The sequence below is a fragment of the Microcaecilia unicolor genome, chromosome 5 (assembly GCF_901765095.1).
Source record: "Microcaecilia unicolor chromosome 5, aMicUni1.1, whole genome shotgun sequence".
NCBI classification, from domain to species: domain Eukaryota; kingdom Metazoa; phylum Chordata; class Amphibia; order Gymnophiona; family Siphonopidae; genus Microcaecilia; species Microcaecilia unicolor.
The window spans coordinates 219,677,481-219,699,575 of record NC_044035.1 but is presented as its reverse complement, the minus strand read 5'-3'; the positions used below and the strand labels follow the sequence as shown (position 1 = coordinate 219,699,575).

The window sequence follows — 22,095 nt, the reverse complement described above, 5'->3', positions numbered from 1 at the left end:
TCTATTTAAATTAAGATTGAAGTACAGACGTGTTTCTGTTCGAATTTCTTTAACTAGGAGCACTTCTAGCTATTAAAAAAGAAAAAAGCTGATCAGGGTCAAAATACACATATTTCACAGACTGATAAGAAATTACACATTTACATGGGTATTTAAGATAGAATGTAGCACCCAATTGAAGTATCTCTTGCTTCATTTACAAAAACTTTTTTCTTCATTTCTGCGTTTCCTTCGCAAGATCTGGAAAAACACGAGTGTGTAAACCACGAAAAGTTTTATTCTTTTTCTGGAAGAATTTCTTTAAAATCCAGACCTTGTCCGATGATAACGCAACTGTAGCCAAAAGAGTTGTCGCTGTTATTTGCTCTGTGTCCGACATTTCAAGGAGAGCTGAAACGTCCAATGGTTGAGCATTTTGAGTATCATTTCTTTGTTGACTTTCTATTCCTCTCACAGGAATATAAAAGACCTGTGAAAAAGGTGGCACATCTTTTTCTTCTACCTCTAAAACTTCCTTGAAATAATTCTTTAACATTTCTCTAGGAGAGATTAGTGGTTGTTGAGGGAAATTGATAAAGCGTAAATTATTAAGTCGAGAAGCATTTTCTAGCATTTCTGATTTTCTCCGCAGGTTAAGTAAATCTTTAAGCATAGTAGTTTGAAGTGTCTGCATCTGTAAAAATTCTTTTTCCTGTTTAACAACTACTGCTTTAAATGATTTTGTCTCATTTTCAATTTCCCTCACTTTTCCTCCTAAAACCACAACATTTATTTTCTTCATCTGGGGGCACAAAGTCTTCCCCAGTTCTGCAATTAACAGCCACAAACTGTCCAAAGTCACTTCTTTAGGTTTTTGAGAAAAACTTTCAAGTGCTACGTCCACAGCTATATCATATGAAGCATACGTCTCACCTTCGGCTTTCTCTCGTTCCCCCTCTTGTAGATTTTCCGCTGTGCGAGCAGGCAGGGAAGAAGATAAACCACTTCCCTGTTTCTCTGCCGTAGCCAAGGCTGCCTCCCGCCCAGACTCGCCTTGTAACACTTCGATGTTTGGGGCGATGGGCGCTGCCAGCTGAGGCATAGACTAAGGGGGAGGCGCCATTCCATCGGGGCTTAAAGAAACTTCCAGTTCAAGGGGCAGCCCGCAATCTCCAGTTCCAGGCAGCCCAAGCGAACTGCTCACCGACGGTAACAACGAACCTTGGGCTCTTTGCAGGTATGCTTCTATCGAGCCTGAGAGGATAGAAGGTCTTTGCTGCTGGGCTGCATCAGCAGCAGCTCTACGTCTCCTCTTCGGCATATTCAAGGAAAAAATAAAGTATAAGTTGAGAAAACCGCAGGAGCTCAGAAACATGTCTGACTCAGTCGGCAGCCATCTTGGACCCCCTAGGTACCTCTAGTATTATTGCCATGGATTTAAAGAACTGCAAGTCAGGAGGCCCTACTGCACGCAGGACACTCTTTTGGGCCTGAAGTTTGTCCATCCTTTCCAGGGTAAGGAAGATAGTGCCTCTCCTAGTATCAAAAAGGACCCCGAGGTACTCCAGCATTTGTGAGGAAATATGTGGCTCTTGGTGTAGTTTACCATCCAACCCTGGTGTTCTAACAGGAGAAATACATTGGCAGTTGCCATCTGAGAGGTCCTCTACCAAATTGGTTCAAATAAACTGATTGTCTAAATATGGATGATCTTGTATTTTTTGCTTGTGAAGATATGTGGTCAAGACAGCCATTGCATTGCAGAATGTCTTTGGGGCTGTGGCTAGACTGAACAGCAGTGCTCTGAATTGAAAATGACTGCCCAAGAGTAGAAGCACAGGCAAGGCTTGTGTTTGCCCGATTACAATATGAAAGTAGGCTTCTGCAAGATCCAGATACGTCAGAAACTCTCCTGACCTGACCAAGGAGATGACCAACCTCAAAATCTCCACACAGAAGTGTGAGATTCACAAGAGATAATGACCCCTTTCAAGTCCAGACTAGGTTGAAAAGGGCCTCCGTTCTTTGGAATCACAAAATATAAGGAATAGTGGATTTTGCCCTGCTCTTACCTTGGGACAGGCTCTACCACTCCCAAGTACTGGTTTCATCTTGAGAGAGGAGCCAAAGGAAGATACCATAAATGAGCCCTGCAAATTCTAGGATGTATCTCTGCTGAACAACTGGCTCCAACACCCATTTGTTGGAGGTGATGACAGCCGACTCTTGGTAAAACAGGCAGAAATGACCTTCAAAAGCAAAACACAGGGTGGGAAAGACCAAGGCGATAAAACAAGGATGGTTAAAAAGAGGTCTTTATTGTGTGGATCAATCAAGCTAGGTCGCAAAGCAATCACTGGAGCATAGGACTCTATACGGTCCATGTTTCGGCCGGAGCCTTCGTCACTGTCTGGTCAGTAACCAGAAAACGAGACAGCAGCAGCAGCAGCAGCAATGAATCTCCACTTAATACTTGAAAGTACGATACAGCAGTAACCTTGCTTTAACAGCAAATTAGATGTATTCAGATTCTGGTTCGCACTACATTTTGCCTGATTTGCTGCTTCATTCCTCTTACTGCTGTATCACGCTTTCTAGTATTAAGCAGAGATTTATTGCAGCTGCTGCCTCATTTGCTGGCTATTGCCTGGACTTCTGGAGAAGGCTCTGGCCAAAACACAGACCGTATAGAGTCCTATGCTCCAGTGACTGCTTTGCAACCTGGCTTGATTGATACACACAATAAAGACCTCTTTTTAATCATCCTTGTTTCATCGCCTTGGTCTTACCCACCCTGTGTTTTGCTTTTGGCTGAATCCTGTGGGATTGTTTGTCTTTTCCTTTTGTTTAGAAATGACCAACAACCTGCACATCCACAGGGGGCCCACTGATCCTCAATGGGAGCCCTTCGCAATGAAAGAGGAAGAAGGAGCAGCACCAAAAGCTAATGCTGGAGAAGAGACGGCTGAGGGGAGACATGATAGAGGTTTATAAAATAATGAGTGGAGTGGAACAGGTGGATGTGAAGCGTCTGTTCACGCTTTCCAAAAATACTAGGATTAGGGGGCATGCGATGAAACTACAGTGGAGTAAATTTAAAACAAATCATAGAAAATGTTTCTTCACCCAACGCATAATTAAACTCTGGAATTCGTTGCCGGAGAACGTGGTGAAGGCGGTTAGCTTGGCAGAGTTTAAAAAGGGGTTAGACGGTTTCCTAAAGGACAAGTCCATAAACCGCTACTAAATGGACTTGGGAAAAATCCACAATTCCGGGAATAACATGTATAGAATGTTTGTACGTTTGGAAAGCTTGCCAGGTGCCCTTGGCCCGGATTGGCCACTGTCGTGGACAGGATGCTGGGCTCGATGGACCCTTGGTCTTTTCCCAGTGTGGCATTACTTATGTACTGTATAATTATAGTACAGCAAGAGGCCCTCACTGGATGCCCACCGGAAGGGTGGAAGGCCAGATTTTAGGACTCAGGCTGTAAAAATACCAGCTAGGTTTAAAAATCTATGACTGGCTGAGCAAGGACTTGCTTTTCCTGCAAGTTAATATGTGTTCTAGCTTAAGACCTATCCACTGGAATAGTGGTGGGCCAAGCTACATAGCTTTAAACAGCTGAAAAGCACTGAGTAGGCCTGATAACAAGATGATGGCCTTATAGCAGAGAGCCTGCAAGAGCAAGGACTGCTTGGTGAGTTCTAATGAAACCTGGTGCAACTTCCAAATTGAGTGTAACACACATGATGTAGAAATTAAAGACAGAAATGATAAGAAGTTTGGTTCATAACACGGAGTCTGTCTTTAATAAGTTGGCACCCAGATCACAAGATGTTATGAAATTGATATATCTATATTTAGATATCTTCATAAGAACAAAGTGTTTACAAAAAAGGAAATTACACAATAGCTTGCAGTAGCTAATGTTTGGATGTTTGGATGTCCGTATCTAGGGAAGTGTTTACAAAAACGGAAAGAGGGGCACCTGGCCGGAGGACATGACTCATAGATTGAGCAAGATTAGAAAAAAGTCCCTCTCAATAGACTTGTATGGGGACCAGATGGTATATAAGGACTGGTCACCCAAGCATATTTCGGAGGTTCTCCCCAGCGTATCTAGGACGCAGAGCTCCAGTCAGCTGAATCCAGAATTTGTCTGATGAATGTATCTGATTAAAGTCTGATTTGCAAATAAACTCTTCATTCCAAATGATGATTTGTGGGCTTCACTTAATGATGAAAGGCTGTAAGTATAAATGCTTTTGCTACATCAGGCTATCATTCCCTGCATTGTATAACCTGTAGTTTAAATCCAGTTTGTCATAAGGCTGGTATCCTTTCCTTAGATCTAACGTCTCCCTTAGAGGCAATAACTCCTTGATTACCCCAGTACTAGTGCTATTTAGAGATGGATTGATTTTGCGTAACTGGTATATCTGGCCCCCTTGGATATACTTATAGCTGGTGTCGATCAGTTGCTTGGGTTTCACTACTGATCTAGAGGTTAGTCGGGAGGGTGCCTGTCCTAATTCCGGCAGGGTATATCCTGGATTTCTGAGTCTAGAACGCTTAGGAACGTTAACTGGGGGTGTGTATAGGTCAATGACTAGAATGTACACTATGTATAATCCCTAATCTTCAAATTTTTTTTCTTTAACACTTTTACTAATTTTAACGCTGATATTGGGTTGTGAGCAAATGTTAGTTCTCTGTCTCTCCGAATTATGGGGATTCCTTTACCATCCATTTTGTGAGTAGTTAAATCTTGTACAAGTACTTTGATGGTGGAGTGAGTTCTTATTTCTTTGGACAGACTACATAATGTCTAGTCATTAAAAGATATTTGAGTTATGAAAGATACATAAGAGTTATTGGATTTATTACTGAAGATACATAAGAGTTATTAGAGTTATTACAGAAGATACATAAGATGTTTGATATAGTGTAGAAACAGTTAGATAGAGTTCAGGGACTGATGCTCTGCGAAGCTTCCACTTGCTGAGGGGCAAATTCTTGTGTTGTCCCTATGGTAGGTGACAGTGCCTAGTTAGGGGTTTAGATACAGCTAGGGTACTAACACAAACATAGTTTTAGGGACATGTAAATACTTGGATATAGCTTAGGTACTAACCCGGATTTAGTCAGAAATAGTGTAGGGAATTTAGCAAGCATGGTTAGAGTAGTTAGGGAATGACGGAACGGACATTTGAGTCCTTTAGCATAGATTTTGCACGGTGCGGTGTCCCCCGCCTTATATCTATCTGTCTACCCAGCGCAGGGTAACACAGTAGTGGGGGTGTGCCGTTAAGGTATCCCCACCGAGACGGTGGTGTGACCTTTCGGATTTCCTCCGTGTACCTGTAGTTTATTGTCACGTTAGTTGTGATAACCTACGGTGTTGGTGATTTTTAGTTGTATTCATAGTCGGATTTCTATTGGCAATTTTATATTCGGATTTCTTGAGGAGATAATAGTAACAGATAGTAGTGATATAGGTGTTATATAAGACTAGATTTGCCAGTACAATTTGACACAACCCAGATATCGGTGTCCTACCATACCAGAGTTCTGGTACCCAATTCATTATGCTGCCTCTTGAGAGAGTGATAAATCACTTCCCAGGAGACCACATAAATCTTATAAAGTTTTGCCAAATATGGCATTCCTGGAATAAGTTTCAGCCTGGACTCTCGTGGCCCCGTAAGGGCACCTTTAATACCAAAAATCTGCAAAGGTTATTAGACTTTATTTACACATACACACCCGATTCCACCCGTCATCTCCATTATCAGATCCTCAGTAGATGGGTATCGACTATCACAGATTATGTGATCCCAGACACTGTCGATCTGACATCGTTATTGATACCTGGTGAGGTCAATCTTAATCCGCGGCCTAGTAGACGGCCCCCTGCAAGAGCCGATTCACTCATTCCACATAAATCCAATGCTCCTAGTGCTAACAATCAGTGCCGGGACTATCGCTCTCAGCCTACTCCCAGCCACCGAACTGAAGTACAGTGCAACCGTTGTTTCCAATTAGGACATTACGCCATGGAATGTCCGTGCTGGCACTTTCCTCATAGTCAATACCGTCAATCTCCTTCAGACTCCCCATCGCTACGTGTCTCCCGGATGCAGATACGACAGCCACAGAGAGACCGCAGGCGACCGAGTGACCTCCCCTCGCTAGATAACCCACATCACCAGGACTGTAGGAATGATTACCCTGATAATCGTGGCCGCCGGTCTCAACCTAAAAAAAGCCCACCCGACACTAATAGACGACCTAGAGACTACCATTCTGGCCCTAGTCCTGATCGCTATCCAGATGTCCAATGTTATCGCTGTTACCAATATGGACATTACGCACGTAAATGTCCACAACCACCACGGAACAGACCTAGAAATCAATTCCGCCAAAATCCTCCGGATCGCCGGTCGTTCCCTTAGTGGAACCCGGATCAACGCCGTCCGCAGTGACCACAGACCTAGGGATCAATATTACCCACGCCATACTGACTGGGCGTAATCCGAACCCGATCTGATTTTGTTGCTCTCAGTTACTCATTTGATATCCAGAAACCATTTATCTGTATATGTGTTGGTGTGATGTTTCTGTTTCTATTACAGGTGATATATCTTTATTTTATATTTTTCTAGGTTTAATTGCAAGTGTATATTTATGGTACCATACAAATGACCTAACTGAGTCAGCAAGTTATTTATTTGCTTTTATGCATACCTTCCCTGGGGAGTTCTTATCAACTGCAGGGATGAGCGATCCCCAGAGGATGTTCATTTTATGTTTTTTATATATACCTTAACTGACTTATTTATGCCATTCTACTTTATACGGGATCCCTTTTAAATAAAAGCTGTGTATTGCTCATTGTTAAAATGTTTGCTGCTTTTACTGTTGCGCTGTTTAAATTGATGTGACATTGACTTCTTTAGTTTCTTCATGAATATAAAGCCTTCATTTTTGAAATCTCTTTATGGAGTGTGTGATGTCTGAAAGCGTTTCATTATTTCCTTGTCTAAGAAAGAAGAAATATTTAATAACCATTATCCGTTATATGGAATAAATGCGAGAAATATTCCCTTGAACTGGCCATTTGGGGGAACATTTTGCGCTGATCATAGATTTGGTAGTATTCTTGAACAGAGAATTGGTGAAGATTTCAGACATAAATAAGGAAAATTATGCACTCCACTTTCTGATTCCTTTCTATTTAAAACAGGTTATCACAATAACCCCTGGAATGCCAACTATTGCTCTTTTTATCTCTCTGTCTTTCACTGCGAGTGATTGTGAGACAAACTGGTGTAGATTATTTGTGTGCAACGGTCCTGGAATTCATGCTTTGTGTATTTAACTAACACCTTGCTTCAACTAACTCTTGCCACGTGGTGGTTTTGTCTTGAAGCGATATGCTTCTTCCTACTTCTTTGATTGATTGAAAAGGGTTACTTAAACTCTATGTGAAGGTCAATCAAGGGTGGCTGCACTTTTGAAAGTTTTTTTCTTCAATTTATCTTTTTCAAGGAACCTTTTTCTTGCATTGCCATCTGAATATGCCTTGCTGCAATTCAGATGTATAATATTTTGTTTTATTTTTATTTTTTTTTTTAATCCTATTTTTATCTTACACCCTTCAGGGTGCTTTTCTAAAATTTTTATTTTTTTATTTTTTCATTGTCGATGCTTTGTTTCTTACCCTGCCTCCTTCCTGGCCCCCATTTATACCCACGACCCGCCTCCTAACCCCTTGTCTAATTCTTGTATTTACGCAATGGTTCTTCATGACTCCCGCTAGCATTATGACTTCTTCCAATAAATTAACCACATAAATTGCACTACTGGTCTGTTTAAGTTTTGCCTTTCCCTAGATGGATACAGAAATCCCGTTGACGTCCCTCACCGAGGAGACGACTGCTAGAAAAAAAAAAGAGCTACCCAATAATATATCTGATCTGAAGGCTATGTTGCAGCAAAGAATCACTAAATTAAAGGACAGATGCACAGACCCCAACATTACCCGGTGTGAGATACGAGACATTATTGAGCGTGAGTTTCAACAGATGCATCGATTGGTCCATGAGCGAAAGAGACAGGCTCTCCACTTACTGGAGTTGCAAGAAGCTTTGGCCTCTACCCTTCTTTCTGAATCGTCTAGCTCGTAAGTCCTGCTGGCCTCCTGCAACTGAGGGCCCAACCCTTGGTGAATGGTAGTCATCGCAGGTGAAGATTCTATACCTACTGGCCATAGATTGCAACGCATTATCCGTGCCTTTTGCCTATTTTTGTTCACCATATTTTTGACCCTCCATACATCAATAACTCGAACAATCAATTTTTATTGTTAGTTTATTTGTACTCTTTTCTTTTGTTCCATATACTTTACCATTGTTATTTGATCACCTCTTCGTAATAATTACCAATCTGTCTTGCACATTATGCAAGCCAGAAGTGGGGATATATTATGCAAATCCCAATTCCTAGTATTAAGAGGGTTGAAGTTGAAGCTCTGACCCCTACCAATCAGGAGATATAATTTCATATATACTATTGCACTGTTTTCTCCATGTTTACATTGTCTTTCATGTCTCTTGACATCTATATATTATTTTTGCTTATTCAGTTCACGCTGATTATGCCCACCAAGATATAGCAATGTATCATTCAGGCATACAGTCATTTTGCTTATTCCTTTGCCAACCTCTGACTCTTGATGGACTAATTATGATTGTGCATGCCTAGAATAAAGACATGGAAAGATCCAAGTTTGTACACCACAAGTACGTCTTCAAGATCTATCCAGGCCCAAATGATGTTAGATCCCCCAAGGTTGTGGCAATAATCTTTACACCTTGCAAACTACTGGATCACAAGTTTTGGGTCCATGTGAAAGATATACGGGTTTACTCAGCCACAGAACCTGAGGTTACCAGCCTAACCATCTCAAGACCAGCCACTTCCTTCAGCAGGCCAGCCTGAAAACCCAGATCTCCGTCCAGATTCTTCAGCGCTTCCACCGCCTCAACTATGATCGATGAAAGAGAATTCAGAACTGATACTTAATTTGAGATTTACTGTTGCTGTTTAAGGACATTATAGATTCATATTTTGTTTTATTTTTAGTTTAGCAGTAATCCTGTCTATATATTGAAAAGGTTTTATTTTTATTTTCCTATTATTTCCTTTATTGTTCTAAATGTTTTTCTAAGAGTTTCCCCGTTATTTCTGTTTATGTAATTTAAATTGAAGTTGATATTGCTCAGATACAAGGGTAACATCAAACCCTAATACTGGCTAGGATATCATAATGTAGGTGTAAACCCTGTTAGTATCAACCAGTTATGCAATTGTTTAACTTTGGTGTAGGCTTACTTAAGCTGCATGTCTTTCTGTAGGTTTGACTGAGCTCCAAGTGGGGTAGCGGATATATAAAATGCTTCCCATACTTCCAGGTCATTATGCATATGTCAAGATCCATGATCCATGCATGACCTTTGTTAATATAAATATTCCTAGGATTGACCATTTTTGCTGTATGAGGCAACCTCATACTTGCTATCCACTTTTTAGTGCTCATGATTGGATGCCAATGATGAGTAATAGTAAGGTCCAGGAATTCCGACCTGTTTAATGATTCTGAATACCTACAACCTTAAACAGCCTGCAAACAGAGTATTAACCATATATTTGTTGAGCCCATAACAATGCTTAATCAAAACCACTATTCCTTCTCAAGACCACTGAGATAGATACATTAGATTATCTCCCCATGCACTATGCTACAGATACAATAGAAGCCATAGAAAGACCTGAAAGTATTTATTAGCATGATCCACCTGAAATTGCTATTACCCATATACCTATACTTCATGAGATTTTGTAGATGAACTCATGGATTTGTCCCATTCATAAAACCTCAAGAGAGATGACATCAGAAAATATACCACCTAAGAATGAAGTTTCCTGTCTTGCACCATACCTTCTAGCAATTTGTAAGACCAAAACTCCCCCTCTAGTTTGATAGCTTGCCACCTTCTGGAATGGATGATGGCAAGCTTGACGAGCTTTGTGTCACCCCTCCTCAGAGGGGGTGACAAGTGGGGAATGTATAATTATAGTACAGCAAGAGGCCCTCACTGGATGCCCACCGGAAGGGTGGAAGGCCAGATTTTAGGACTCAGGCTGTAAAAATACCAGCTAGGTTTAAAAATCTATGACTGGCTGAGCAAGGACTTGCTTTTCCTGCAAGTTAATATGTGTTCTAGCTTAAGACCTATCCACTGGAATAGTGGTGGGCCAAGCTACATAGCTTTAAACAGCTGAAAAGCACTGAGTAGGCCTGATAACAAGATGATGGCCTTATAGCAGAGAGCCTGCAAGAGCAAGGACTGCTTGGTGAGTTCTAATGAAACCTGGTGCAACTTCCAAATTGAGTGTAACACACATGATGTAGAAATTAAAGACAGAAATGATAAGAAGTTTGGTTCATAACACGGAGTCTGTCTTTAATAAGTTGGCACCCAGATCACAAGATGTTATGAAATTGATATATCTATATTTAGATATCTTCATAAGAACAAAGTGTTTACAAAAAGGAAATTACACAATAGCTTGCAGTAGCTAATGTTTGGATGTTTGGATGTCCGTATCTAGGGAAGTGTTTACAAAAACGGAAAGAGGGGCACCTGGCCGGAGGACATGACTCATAGATTGAGCAAGATTAGAAAAAAGTCCCTCTCAATAGACTTGTATGGGGACCAGATGGTATATAAGGACTGGTCACCCAAGCATATTTCGGAGGTTCTCCCCAGCGTATCTAGGACGCAGAGCTCCAGTCAGCTGAATCCAGAATTTGTCTGATGAATGTATCTGATTAAAGTCTGATTTGCAAATAAACTCTTCATTCCAAATGATGATTTGTGGGCTTCACTTAATGATGAAAGGCTGTAAGTATAAATGCTTTTGCTACATCAGGCTATCATTCGCTGCATTGTATAACCTGTAGTTTAAATCCAGTTTGTCATAAGGCTGGTATCCTTTCCTTAGATCTAACGTCTCCCTTAGAGGCAATAACTCCTTGATTACCCCAGTACTAGTGCTATTTAGAGATGGAGTCAGATTTAAGGTCACTCCAGCCTTCTTGGGGGGGCTCGGGACCCCTCTATTCACAACAGTACTTATGTACTCTGGTGGTACGGTCCCCTAATCACTTTGTCCTCTGGAAGCTGCTGTGGCCTAAACTCTCCTAGGTCCTTAAAAACGTTTCCAGATCCTCTCCAAACAACTGACCTTAAAAAGGTAGCCTACTCAACCAAATGTGGAGCCCAATCTGCCAAGTGCCAATGTCACCTGCAGGCAACTGCCATAGAGGCCACAGACCATGAGCAAGATCATACAGAATCTCAGCCAAAAAGGATGCTCCCCACTCCAACTAGGCTACCTCTGGTGGCTGTTTTCATGTTGGTTGAAACAGATCAACAGCTGAATCCCATTCAGTATGTGTAAACAGAATTATAATATTCAGGATAGATTGATTTGTTTGTGAGCTGGGGTGGGGTGGGGTATTGTATGGTTTATTATGAGAATCATGGATCCTATGATACCATGTGTGGGGCCTGATGAGTAGACTGGCAAATTAGGATTAATATCCTGCTTATAATCGAACGAGAAAAACGCCCAAGTTCCGACCTAAATTGGGAGATGGATGTTTATCTCACAAAAACAAATAACACGGTATAATCGAAAGCCTAACTTGGACGTTTTCAACTGCACTCCATCGCGGAAGCGTACAAAGTTGATGGGGGCATGTCGGAGGCGTGGCAAAGGCGGGACTGGGGCATGGTTATCACCCGAACAGAGATGGGCGCCTTTTGCCGATAATGGAAAAAAAGTATGCGTTTGTAGCTAGAATTTAGGGCACTTTTCCTAGACCCTGTTTTTTCACGAATAAGGCCCCAAAAAGTGCCCTAAATGACCAGATTAGCACCAGAGGGAATCGGGGATGACCTCCCCTGACTCCCCCAGTGGTCACTAACCCCCTCCCACCACAACAAATGATGTTTCACAACTTTTTATTTTCACCCTCAAATGTCATACCCACCTCCCTGGCAGCAGTATGCAGGTCCCTGGAGCAGTTGTTAGGGGGTGCAGTGGACTTCAGGCAGGTGGACCCAGGCCCATCCCCCCCCTACCTGTTACAATTGTGCTGCTTAATGCTTAGTCGTCCAACCCCCCCAAACCCACTGTACCCACATGTAGGTGCCCCCCTTCACCTCTTAGGGCTATAGTAATGGTGTAGACTTGTGGGCAGTTGGTTTTGAGGGGGATTTGGGGGGCTCAACACACAAGGGAAGGGTGCTATGCACCTGGGAGCTCTTTTACCTTTTTTTTTGTTTTTGTAAAAGTGCCCCCTAGGGTGCCCGGTTGGTGTCCTGGCATGTGAGGGGGACCAGTGCACTACGAATCCTGGCCCCTCCCACGAACAAATGCCTTGGATTTATTCGTTTTTGAGCCGGGTGCTTTCATTTTCCATTATCGCTGAAAAGCAAAAACGCCCAGCTCATAAATTGTTAAATAAAACATGGACGTCTATTTTTTTTTTAAATACGGTTCGGTCCGTCCCTTCACGGACCCGTTCTCGGAGATAAATGCCCATGGAGATAGACGTTTTCGTTCGATTATGCCCCTCCACGTATTAGGAGGATTTGTATGGTAATGTGTACTTTTTAATTTTGTAAAGTGTCTCGAACCCTTTGGGGATAAAAGTGGGTTAGAAATTTGTAATGTTGAACGCATATTTATTTCATTTATTGCATTTATATCCCACATTCCCCCACCTATTTGCAGGCTCAATGTGGCTTACATAGATTTGTTAACATTGTCATTTCAGGATATCAGATCAGATACAGTTAGTAATGTGTAGCGATTAGGAAGGGAAAAAAAGAAGAAGGAAGAGAGTGCTTAGGGTAGTTATAGAAGGTAAGCATTCATAATTGAGTGGGTTGGTGAGGTGATTTAGTGAGGCTGTAGGTTCTCATTGTAGGCCTTGTTGAAGAAGAATGTCTTCAGAGATTTTCAAAAGATAGTTGTTTTGTTGATTGCTTTCAAGTCTGTGGGTAATGCGTTCCATAACTGTGTGCTCATGTAAGAGAAGGTAGAGGCATGCATCAGCTTGTATTTAAGTCCTTTGCAGCTGGGGTAGTGCAAGTTGCGAAATTTGCGGGATGATCTTGTGGCGTTTCTGGGAGGTAGGTCTACAAGGTTTAGCATGTGTACAATCGTGCAGATCTTGAACGCAATGCATTCCTTAAGTGGGAGCCAGTGAAGTTTTTCTCTTAGGGGTTTTGTACTTTCATATTTAGTTTTTCCAAATATGAGTCTGGCGGCCATGTTCTGGGCAGTTTGGAGTTTTTTGATTGTCTGTTGTTTGCACCCGGCGTACAGTGCATTGCAGTAGTCCAGATGACTTATTACCATTGACTGTACCAGGGTACGGAAGATGTATCTCGGGAAGAAAGGTTTTACTCTTTTGAGTTTCCACATGGCGTAGAACATCTTTTTCATCGTGTTTTTCATGTGGGTATCAAGAGTGAGGTTTCGATCAAGGGTGACTCCAAGAATTTTCAAGTTTTGTGAGACAGGGAGGGAGCAGTATGGTGTGATTATGGTGGAGAAGTTGTGTTATGTTGTGAGGTGAGTACAAGACATTGTGTTTTTTTTCTGCGTTAAATTTTAGTTGGAATGCATCTGCCCAAGTGTGCATTATTTGGAGGCTTTGGTTGATCTCGTTGGTGATTTCATTTAGATCATGTTTGAATGGGATGTAAATTGTGACGTCATCTGCATAGGGATTTTCAACACATAGCTGCCACAGACCAAATAACTCCACCTTCCTGACATGAGTGTCTCCCCCTCCCCTCCTGACCCACTGGGACTGTGGTCTTTTTTTGTCACCATCATCATCAAGGAGTCCACCATGGGGAGACAAAAAACTTGTCCAGATATTCTCAAAGGAGAGGACAGAACTTGCCCATGAACTTGGTACATCCATATAGCAAGAGGGCCCTATAAAATAGAAAAACTTTGAAAGCTTCTGTAGCCCTTCCAAGATGGGGTCCCCATCTGCAGACTCCTCTTGCACCATGACACAGAACAGAAAAGCCAAAGTCAACTGGTTGATGAGAGATGGCAATTCTTTTTGAAAAATCAACCTCCTCCTCAGGAGAAAGTCCCCTGGCAGGGAACCATCCTGTTCCATGCCTTCTTCCTCCTAAATGTCCTCCAAGGAGGATGCTAGGAAGATTAGGGCCTTTCCAAATCCGAGCCCTTATTCAGCAGCCTGGCCTTCTTGGCCACATAGGGCAAGGCCTTTGAGGGCCCCTGGCCATTAAGCACATGCTGTGTCTCACTAGTCCCCCTGAGCTGACTCAGGATCAAGCCCCAAAAGATTGAAAGAGCCTTCCTGAAACAATCTTTGAGGGCCTACTAGACCTGGAACCCTAGATCTAACGAGGGGCTCCCCCTCTCCTGGAAAGCAAATGGAGTATTACTAGCTACAAAATCCAAATGGGATTGAGGACCCTTCAAGCTGTGGGCTCTTTCTTGCATTCTGGCTGTAAAATAGCTGTCATTCCTGCCAAAGCCACCTCTGCCATAGAGCTGAGATGATGAGAGGTACCTCACAGTCAGATGTGCTCAGTTCCAGAGACTCACCAGAGCCACTAGATGCTGGAATGCAACTGCCCCATTACTTATAGGGCAGTAGCAGTGGCATTCCTAGGGGGGCGGACACCTGGGGCGGCGCCCCGCCCCCGGGTGCATGCCGCTGGGGGGGGGGGGGTGCCACAGTGCGCGCCTGCTGCGAGTTTACTAACTTTGCTTGTTCGCTGCAGCTCCCTCTGCCCAGGAACAGGAAGTAACCTGTTCCGGGGCAGAGGGAGCTGCAGCGAACGAGAGAAGTTAGCGAACTCTCGCAGCAGGCGCGCGCCGCAGCACCCCCCAGCGGCGTGCACCCGGGGCGGACCGCCCCCACCCTTGGTACGCCACTGGGCAGTAGAAGCAGGTGTTGCTATAGATTTCCTCGCCTCCACATGCCACAGTGCATCTAGCATCCAGCATGCCTTCCTCCCCCAAGCCGCGCCAAAGTGATTGCTGCAGTCTCTGCTGCTAATCAACACTCCCTGATAGCTCACTGGCCTTGAAGTTTCCCCTGTTCAGGCCTGCCATTCAGCCATGCTGTCTGCCTCTCTCGTTTTTTTTTTCTTTTAAAAATTAACTTAGGGAAAGCTGATGACTTAAGACAGAAACCTTGCTGAATCACTTTCTTTTTTTATCTCATTTTTTTGTGTGCGTGCGTGTATATGGGGGGGGGGGGGGGGGGGTAAAATCTTCAGGGATGTCCCAGAGAGAAGGGGTGGGGATGGAGGAAACAGCAAAGAAATAACTCACCCCCGCTGACAAAGCTAACTTCACTGAGGGGGTCTTTTACAAAGGCGCACTAGCGTTTTTAGTGAACGCTAAGTCTTTGCGTGCAGCAAACACTAGAGACACCCATCGTTTAGAACGTGCTAAAAACGCTAGCACGCCTTTATAAAAGGACCCCTGAGTGAGAGCCGGTGTGCTAAGGCTCAGGACTACAAAAAATACCAGGGTAAAGTTCCCTGAACTGATCCTCCAAGCCTATTGACTGCTCCTTGGGCAGTCAGGCTTGAACTAAAGAAATCCTGCTGCACCAGTCTAATCAGCACTATCTGCTGAAGGCAGAGAAACACTGACAAGTTCTACATGCACCACTATTTATGCTGGTGATTTCACTGGATGAGTTCAGCTTCAATGCCAATAGTGACAAAACTCACTAGTCTGGACTGCTCTAGAAGGATGAAATGGAACTACTCTTTTTCGTTAGGATTCTGGAATTTTCATTTCATCATGGAACCTTAAGTGAAATGTTCATGCAAGGACGCCCTCAAACATTAGAGAGCTGAAATTTAGTATTGAAAATCAGGCCAAAATTCCTCAAGAGCAATGTAAGAGACTCATCAACAGTTACAGGGAATGTTTAGTTAAAGTTACTGCTGTTCAAGAAGGTGCCATTACTTAGCAAATGAAGGGATCACATACTTTTGCATACAAAATAAATCCATTTTGTCAGAGTTATTTATCCAATGAGGTTATATTTCTCTCTTATCAGTGTTTAGGTTAGTACCTAATCATACATAAATTCTGCTAAAATACAGACCATCCTAATGGGCTCAAAAATGTTTCCTCATGAATTTGGTACTTGCAGCAGTTTGCTACTGAGATACACTGGCAGAGTTTGAGTAATATGTCTAAATAAAGCAGCGTATTTGCTCTGTTAATTCACTTAAATACTTAGAAATAAGGATCAAAGAGAATATAACTGTCAAAAGCTAGTCATTGCTTAGCTAGGTCCAATGAAAAGGTATGTACAAATTTGTTTACCCTTATTTTTGCAAAAGCACAAAAAACTATAAAATTAAACAAAAGTCCAGCTAATAATTTTAAGTTGTTGTTTTTTGTAGACTCCTTACCCCTATATGCTGGAAGAGCCATGACCTCATAACATTTGTAGCATGTTTTGGTAATACTCCTCGCTTGTTTTTTGATGAACTGTCATCTTGATGCAAGATGCTTAGATCTTGGTTTAGCTGTAACTGGAGCTACATAGATAAATGAAAAAGAAATGCAGAGATATAAGCATTTCGTGAACATATAATTTAACACAAATAGGTGGTCATTTTAGAGATAAATAGTGATGCTTGAATATGTAAATGCCCTAAGTGCACATAAAGTTTATGCGGGATGCAAAGAATAAACCTTAAAGAAACTTCAGACCGCTCAAAACACGGCAGCTAGGCTTATATTTGGCAAAACATGATTTGAAAGTGCAAAACCCCTCCGCGAAAAACTACACTGGCTCCCAATCAAGGAATGCATTGCTTTCAAAATCTGCACCCTGGTACACAAAATTATCTATGGCGAAGCCCCGGGATACATGACAGACTTGATCGACTTACTAACTAGAAACACATCTGAATCAGCATGAACATATCTAAATCTGCACTACCCAAGCTGCAAAGGTCTTAAATACAAATCAACTTACGCATCCAGTTTCTCCCACTTAAGCACACAACTGTGGAATGACGTACGACCACCTAAACTTCCGGAAAACACTAAAAACTAACCTGTTTAAAAAGGCATACCCTACTGATCCAACTTAAATGCCTGATCTCTGCAACACAACAAAACTAAAGAACGAAATGGATGTGACACAACTCTTGCATTGCACAATTCCCTAATGTGGCTGTGCCACAAATAACTTTATCTTACCACAACATCACTTTGTATTTGTTCACACCGGAGTCTGCAAACGCCTCTCTGGTACTATGTAAGCCACATTGAGCCTACAAATAGGTGGGAAAATGTGAAAATGTGGGATACAAATGTAATAAATAAATAAACAAATAAATAAAGTGATTTTAGAAAGCTACTATTTACACATGTAGATCTGCAGGACCCTCAGCTTTCAAGAGGGCATGTTATGGTCATGTTTTGTGCAGGCCAGAAAAGTGTGTATTTCCTATTTTACAGTGAAAATATACATATACTTAAAAAAAATCTGGATGCCAGCATATATGTCTGCTCTAAGGAAGGTGTGTCAAGTAAGGTGAACTTTGGCCTTACCTGATAATTTCCTTTCTTTGATTCTTGCTAGACCAGTCCAGAACAATGTGTTTTGTTCCCCTATCAACAGATGGACACAGAGAAGCTGAACTCTTACAATGACACTGCCAAGACATGGAGTGATGCAGCTTGGAACTATTCAGTATGTTTATTCTTGCTTTTGGCATAAACAAACTAGATAGAAGATTACAGTTAAGAAACCCCAAAGGGTCCATCCATTCCAAAATATGGGAAATAGGAAAACATAACTCTTGGCTGAGAGGCACTGAAGGAGCCAGGGAGAATGGAGGCTAATGCCACCCCAACACTTATCAATAGTGCAGAGAAGGACAACCAAATTGATAAAGGAGATGGAATGACTCCCTATGAGAAAACACTCAGTGGCGTAGGAAGGGGGGGGGGGCGGTGGGGCAGTCCACCCCGGGTGCATGCCGCTGGGGGGGGGGGGGTGTGTTGGCTCCGCTGGTTCCCTGCTCCCTCTGCCCCGGAACAGGTTACTTCCTGTTCTGGGGCAGAGAGAGCAGGGAACCAGCGGAGCCGACGCAGCTCCCAGTGGCCTAGTGGTTAGAGTGGTGGACTTTGGTCCTGGGGAACTGGGTTTGATTCCCACTGCAGGCACAGGCAGCTCCTTGTGACTCTGGGCAAGTCACTTAACCCTCCATTGCCCCAGGTACAAATAAATACCTGTATATAATATGTAAGCCGCATTGACCCTGCCATGAGTGGGAAAGCGCGGGGTACAAATGTAATTTAAAAAAATGTACTCAGGGCGGTTCAGCCCTCCCGCCCGTCCCTCGCCGCTTTTCTATGTAAGTACGCGCTCTGGGGGGGGGGGGGTGCACAGCGGCGACCCGCCCCGGGTGTCAGCTGCCCTCGCTACGGCACTGAAAACACTAAAGAGATTTTGTCTCTTCAGCTTAGAAAAGGGATGGATGAGGGGACATATGACAGAGTTCTATAAAATAACGAACAGGCAGACATGAATTACTTGTTAACTCTTTCCAAAAGAGCTAGGGGGCATACAATGAAGTTGTTAAGTAGTATATTTAAAAACAATGTGGTAAAAACTATTACTATACAAGGTTTGAACAACTTCCTGGAACAAAAGTCCACAAATCATTAAGGTGGACTTTGGGAAAACCCACTGCTTTTCCTGGGATCATACCAGGTACTTGTGATCTGAATTGGCCACTGTGACACTCGATACTGAGCTTGATGAACCTTTGGTCTGTCCTAATATAGTGGTAATTGTCTAGACTACTGTCCATTGCCTTCTGGCTTACACTATGTAAACAGGTCAGCTGACTCTTAGAATATCTGCTGTCCTTTAATTGACCCTAGTATCTTGGGCATGCTGGTCACTTTATGTTATATCAGGTTACTGTATGCTCATCTAGAGGAAGACCTATAAAAGGAATTAACTAAGGCATGCCTGTTTGGGTTTTTATTGCTAACCCAGTGAATTAGGAAGAAACACTATTATTTAACTGGGCTGAAAAGTTCTAGAAGCTGAAGTCTCATGCACCAGGGCTGATGAGTTGCCGGGTTTCCTGCAATATCACTCCTAACTCTGCTGGTCAAGGGATTTTCCCAGTATGAGTTGAATATAGTAAATGGGCCAAGATGTTGCAATATATTGTGGTGATGTATTATTATTATTAGTAGTAGTTGTAAATATATACATTGCATTCACTTTTATACATATTCAGCTATATACATTGCATTGCTTTAAAAGCTTGGGGCTAGTTACAAATAAACTGCACTTTATCTTTTGAAAATGTTTGTGAGCTCTCTCCTTTTCCTGGGCATTGTTCTTGCTCAAAAAACCTAGTACGGCAATGCTTATGAATTTATGGGTGGGCCTTGGACTGGTCTAGCAGGAATCAAGAAAGGAAACTGTCGGGTAAGACCAAATTTCATCTTCCTTTTCATCCTGCTAGACTAGTCCAGATCAATGGCATGTAACAAGCTCTATCCTTCAGAGGAGGAAGACAAGGCCTCCTCCCATCACAGTTTTACCAAAGGCACTGTCCTGTCTGCCAAAAGGTCAATCTTGAAATGCTTCACAAAGCAGTGCAATGATGACCATGTTGTTGCCCTGTATATATTCTCTGCAGTGACTACCTGGGTCTCTGCCCAGAAGTCAATTAAGATCTTATGGAACGTGCCTGGAGGCCCTCCAAAACTACTTTATTATTGAGGATATATGCTGCCTCAATTGTGCCTTAATCCAATATACCAAGGATGATTTTCTAGCCGCTTTACCCTTGCATGGTCCAGCAAATAGGACAGTTTGATTTCCTCAAGATATTTGTCAATTCTAGATAGCATATACAAACTCTGAGAATGTGCAGCTTATACATGTCCAATCTGGCACTGCTTTTGATAGCTTAGAAACATCAGGGAAGAAATAGCCTGATTCATATGGAAAGGAGAAAGCACCTTCAGCAAAAAGGAAAGGAACAGGAACTGCATAAATCATAACAGAGTTGGACATATAAGGATCCCTGCAAGATATAGCCTGAAACTCTAAGATACACCTCATCAAATAGATAGCCACTAGGAAAGCCATCTTCAAGGTAAGGTCCTTTAGGGAAGCCTGCCTTAAGGGCTTGAAGAGGGAACTAGAGAGAGCTCATTAAGATCAAGATAAGGTCCCAATGTGGAAGTACTAATCTGAGAAGAGGATAGATCTGCTTGATTCCTCTCAAGGAACTCTTGTAATTGTTAGCTCTCGGGCATGCTTGGAACCCTGCTCTTCTTATTCAATACTAGTGAAGTTTGTGTATTGTATTATTATTACATATGCTAATACTAATTGTATTGTACTTTTTGCAAATGTTTATTGTTAGCCACATTGAACCTGAATTTGTTTGGAATAACATGGGATATAAATGTCAGTGGAGTGGAGGAGTGGCCTAGTGGTTAGGGTGGTGGACCTTGTTCCTGGGGAACTGAGGAACTGAGTTCGATTCCCGGCACAGGCAGCTCCTTGTGACTCTGGGCAAGTCACTTAACCCTCCATCGCCTGCCGCATTGAGCCTGCCATGAGTGGGAAAGCGCAGGGTACAAATGTAACAAAAAATAAAATAAAGAAAGAAATAAATGTATGACATCAACCTGGGCTGCCAGAGAAACTCTCTTCACCATACCCCTGAAACAAGACAAGGCTACCATGTGTGCACCTTAACAGAGTTGAGAGCTAGACTATAATCAACCCCTCTCAACCCCTCCTTGAAAAAAAAAGGCTAAAATGGTCACCAAGAGGGGCATAATCGAACGGGGTGCCCAAGTTTTCCTGAGGGCGTCCTCGCAGGATGTCCTCAGGAAGGGGTGGGGAAACCCGTATTATCGAAACAAGATGGGCGTCCATCTTTCATTTCGATAATACAGTACAGTCGGGGACGCCTAAATCTTAACATTTAGGTCGACCTTAGAGATGGTCATCCCCGGTTTCTCACATGCCAGGACACCAACCGGGCACCCTAGGGGGCACTGCAGTGGACTTCATAAATTGCTCCCAGGTGCATAGCTCCCTTACCTTGTGTGCAAAGCCCCCCAAATCCCCCCCCAAAACCCACTCCCCACAATTGTACAACACTACCCTAAGGGGTGAAGGGGGGCACCTAGATGTGGGTACAGTGGGTTTGTGGTGGGGTTTGAAGGGCTCATATTTACCACCACAAGTGTAACAGGTAGGGGGGGATGGGCCTGGGTCCGCCTGCCTGAAGTGCACTCCAGTACACCATTAAAACTGCTCCAGGGACCTGCATACTGCTGTGATGGAGCTGAGTATGGCATTTGAGGCTGGCACAAAATATTTTAAAAGTTTTTTTTAGGGTGGGAGAGGGTTAGTGACCACTGGGGGAGTAAGGGGAGGTCATCTCCGTTTCCCTTCGGTGGTCATCTGGTCAGTTCGGGCACCTTTTTGAGGCTTGGTCTCAAGAAAAAATGGACCAAGTAAAGCCGGCCAAGTGTTCGTCAGGGACGCCCTTCTTTTTTCCATTATCGGCTGAGGACGCCCATGTGTTAATCACGCCCCAGTCCTGCCTTCGCTACGCTTCCCACAAACCCACAGGAACTTTGGTCGTCCACGCGATGGAAAGCAGTTGGGGACGCCCAAAATCGGCTTTCGATTATGCCGATTTGGGCGATCCTGGGAGAAGGACGCCCATCTTCCGATTTGTGTCGAAAGATGGGTGTCCTTCTCTTTCAAAAATAATCCTGCAAGTCTGCACTCAAAGGTGACACATTGCAATTTATACACTAGTGCTCAAAAAGTTTCCAAACATGGACATTTGTCAAGGAGGTAGTCCATCAATGGGCTTAAGCATAGTGGCTATAACCAATGTAAAGTAATCCTTGTTTTTCAGATGTTACCTCTC

At 43.0% G+C, this 22,095-nt stretch overlaps 1 protein-coding gene across 1 annotated transcript in view; it reads right to left on the bottom strand.

Moving 5' to 3' along the window:
• Window positions 1–22,095, bottom strand: part of PKNOX1 (PBX/knotted 1 homeobox 1) — a 591,440-nt gene that overhangs the window by 105,469 nt on the left and 463,876 nt on the right. The window contains exon 8 of the mRNA XM_030203790.1: window positions 16,558–16,686. Coding sequence (XP_030059650.1) covers window positions 16,558–16,686 — 129 coding nt within the window. The remainder of the gene's footprint in view (window positions 1–16,557; window positions 16,687–22,095) is intronic.